Source organism: Propithecus coquereli, unplaced genomic scaffold (assembly GCF_000956105.1).
Source record: "Propithecus coquereli isolate 6110/MARCELLA unplaced genomic scaffold, Pcoq_1.0 Scaffold243, whole genome shotgun sequence".
In the NCBI taxonomy this organism is placed as follows: Eukaryota; Metazoa; Chordata; class Mammalia; order Primates; family Indriidae; genus Propithecus; species Propithecus coquereli.
In genome coordinates this window covers 1,052,862-1,055,826 of record NW_012147986.1, presented here as the reverse complement: position 1 = coordinate 1,055,826, position 2,965 = coordinate 1,052,862, and the positions used below count along the sequence as shown (strand labels likewise).

Sequence of the window (2,965 nt, the reverse complement as noted above, 5' to 3'; positions counted from 1 at the left end):
CCAAATAAACCATAAGTAAATATAAGAATAAAACTGATGAAAATTAAAAGCAGAAATTAATGACAAAAAAGATATGAAAGATTTGATTAATTAACCAAAAGCCCAAGTTAAAAATAAAATCAGTAAAATAGACAAATCTTAGGCAAATATGATTAAACAATAAAGAGAAAATAATGCTAAACAATACAGGAAATCTAAAAAGGAAAATAAAATACACAGGAAAATAAAAATTACCAATAAAATCCATATATAACCTCATATCAATAAATATGAAAACAACTGACATGGAAGATAGTTTCTGTGGGCAGTATATAAAGATGTCTACGTCATCATTTTAAAAGTTCATTTATTTTGATGTATATGTCACCATTTTAAAAGTTCATTTATTTTGATGTATATGTCACCATTTTAAAAGTTCACTGATTTCAATATTTAAATTTTCTCAATTATAATTTTTGTTACTTGCTCTTCATCTCTCAATTTCTGAAAGTTGAATTCTCCCATAATGATGTTGCTTGTACTAACAGTTTTTATTTTATATATATATATCTATTGATGCTTCCTTGTTCCTTGTAAAAGGGCTATTGTCTTTCCAGTGGGTTAAAATTAATATTGATACAAAATATCCCTCTCTTTTCTCATTTGAAGTTCTTCAATCTCAACTCTATTTGTCTTGTAGAATACAGCCATTTCTGCTTCTCCTTCTTTATTTTCAATCTGTTTAGGTAATCTTAATTTATTAATATCTCTTAGTAACCATACTATAAAATTTTCTAAGACTTTGCCATTTCCTGGGATACTGACATATGTGGACGTATTCAAGCCATTTTACTTTAAGTTCGCTATTTATCATCATTTCTTTTTTATTTCCTTTAGTGTTTTTTATTGGTTCATTTCTTTTTCATTACCTCACAGTGATTAATAAATTACATTCTTTTTATCCATTGTTTACTTGAAATAATCTGGAGTCTTCATTAAAAAGCCTCTTAAACATGATGTATCATCTTTTGTAGGAACTATTAATAGCATTAATCATCACAAATAATAATCACTTATTTAATTTATCTATAAATTTTATCATTTTTTGCATATATTTAATTCTATCCCATCGGTGAGGCAAAGATATAAAGTGTAACCTTAATGTTTATACCTTCATAATACCCTGAAATAAAAAAAAATAATAAATAAATAAATAAAAAGAAGATGCAAGATGATCTGGATGGTAGGAACCAAGGAATCTGACATATAACCAAAGAAACAAAAATGCCAAAATAGGGTTTAGGGACTTTCCACCATAGAAGACACTAATACACTGGGATTGGATATCTTGGGAGCATCATTTTGGATCTTATCACAATTCTCTTGAATTCTGGATCATAACCTGGAGTAGCTAGAAAATATAAGCCAGGAGCATCATTTTGGACCTTATCACAATTCTTTTGAATTCTGGATCATAACCTAGAGTAGCTAGAAAATATAAGCCACATATACTTATTGTCTACTACATCTGAAAAACGTTGTACATAAATAAATGTGTGTACAGCAATGCACATGACAAACACACGTATGACTACAGATAATTTCTCACCTGAAAATACCTGCCCACTTCTTTAGCAGAGTTTCACTATACTGGTCTCTGATTTCTAATAGCATGTCAAAAAGCTGATTTACAGGAAAACCATACACCTGAAACAAAATAAGATAATAGCTTCATTTTTCTAAGGTGATTTTTTTAAGCAACATAAGAGAGATTAGGCACTAAAAGACATTTTGTTCTTTGGATAGTAATTTAAATGAAACCAACATGGTAGAATCTTTCATTCCCATCTCATACCTAGTGTTTATCTCTCAAGAATTAAAAGATACACAGCAAAATATCTAAGCCAGTCAGTATACTGGGTCTACCATCAGCTAAGCCCTCCCTACAAATTCTCCTATAACTCTTACTACTTATAGCAGTCTTCAGAGAAGGGAGAGAAAGTGAAAATGCTACCAATCTCACCCACTTCTAATGCTATTTTACTAGATATAATATATGGTTCAAATCAACCATCATTATTCAAGATGGTAGGTAAAGAAACTACAAAATCACCCAGGCACCATATATGAATCAAGAACATTTTGAAAAACTAGTAAGTGTAGTAAGTGGTTCAATTAATTGATTTCACTTGAGAGAAAAAAGGGAGTGGGAACTATTTATGAAAACATAAAGGGTCAGGGTGTAGCCCAGGAAACGCTATAAAGAGATAAATAAATCTAGATCTAGGAAAAGAATAAACACAACTAAAAACTGAAAGATACTTAACCAAGTTTAAGTAGACAATAAAAAGATTTAGAGCTGATGAAACACTAATCTAGATGAGCATATGTCAACAGAAGTCACATACCTGAAGTGTGTCAGCAAAAAGTACAATGAGGTTCTTCAAATCTAATACAAGGTTTGGATCAGAGCAGTAGGACTAAAGGAAATAAATGACAAAGTAAGTAAAACATCTTAATTATTAAATATATAATTTAAGTGTTTAATGCTTAATCTGCTAAAGGTTCCCTAGAAAGAATCCAACACTTTTCTGGAATAAGGTAGCATCACATTCAGCCAGGGAAGAGCTGAATTGAGAGAGTTTGATAGCCATATTCTGTATTTTTAACACTTGGAATTTAAAAACACACTTCTAAATAACTATTTGGTTAAAAAAAACAATTGATACTATAGATTATTTTAAAATGAACAATAAAATACTGCATGTCAAAACCTATGGTAGGAGGCTAAAGCCACTTTCAAAATAAATTTATTTATTTTATGCAAACATTAGAAAACATGAAAGATTGAAAATAAACTAAGCACTGAACTAATGAAACTAGGGGACAAACCCAAATAAACCATAAGTAAATATAAGAATAAAACTGATGAAAATTAAAAGCAGAAATTAATGACAAAAAAGATATGAAAGATTTGATTAATTAA

General features: G+C 29.3%; 1 protein-coding gene across 1 annotated transcript in view; it reads right to left on the bottom strand.

Annotated features, from left to right (window-relative positions):
- Positions 1-2,965, bottom strand: part of EXOC6B (exocyst complex component 6B) — a 595,194-nt gene that overhangs the window by 273,129 nt on the left and 319,100 nt on the right. Inside the window, exons 12-13 of the mRNA XM_012646509.1 lie at positions 2,388-2,459; positions 1,589-1,686 (exon numbers count right to left, since the gene is read on the bottom strand). Coding sequence (XP_012501963.1) covers positions 1,589-1,686; positions 2,388-2,459 — 170 coding nt within the window. The remainder of the gene's footprint in view (positions 1-1,588; positions 1,687-2,387; positions 2,460-2,965) is intronic.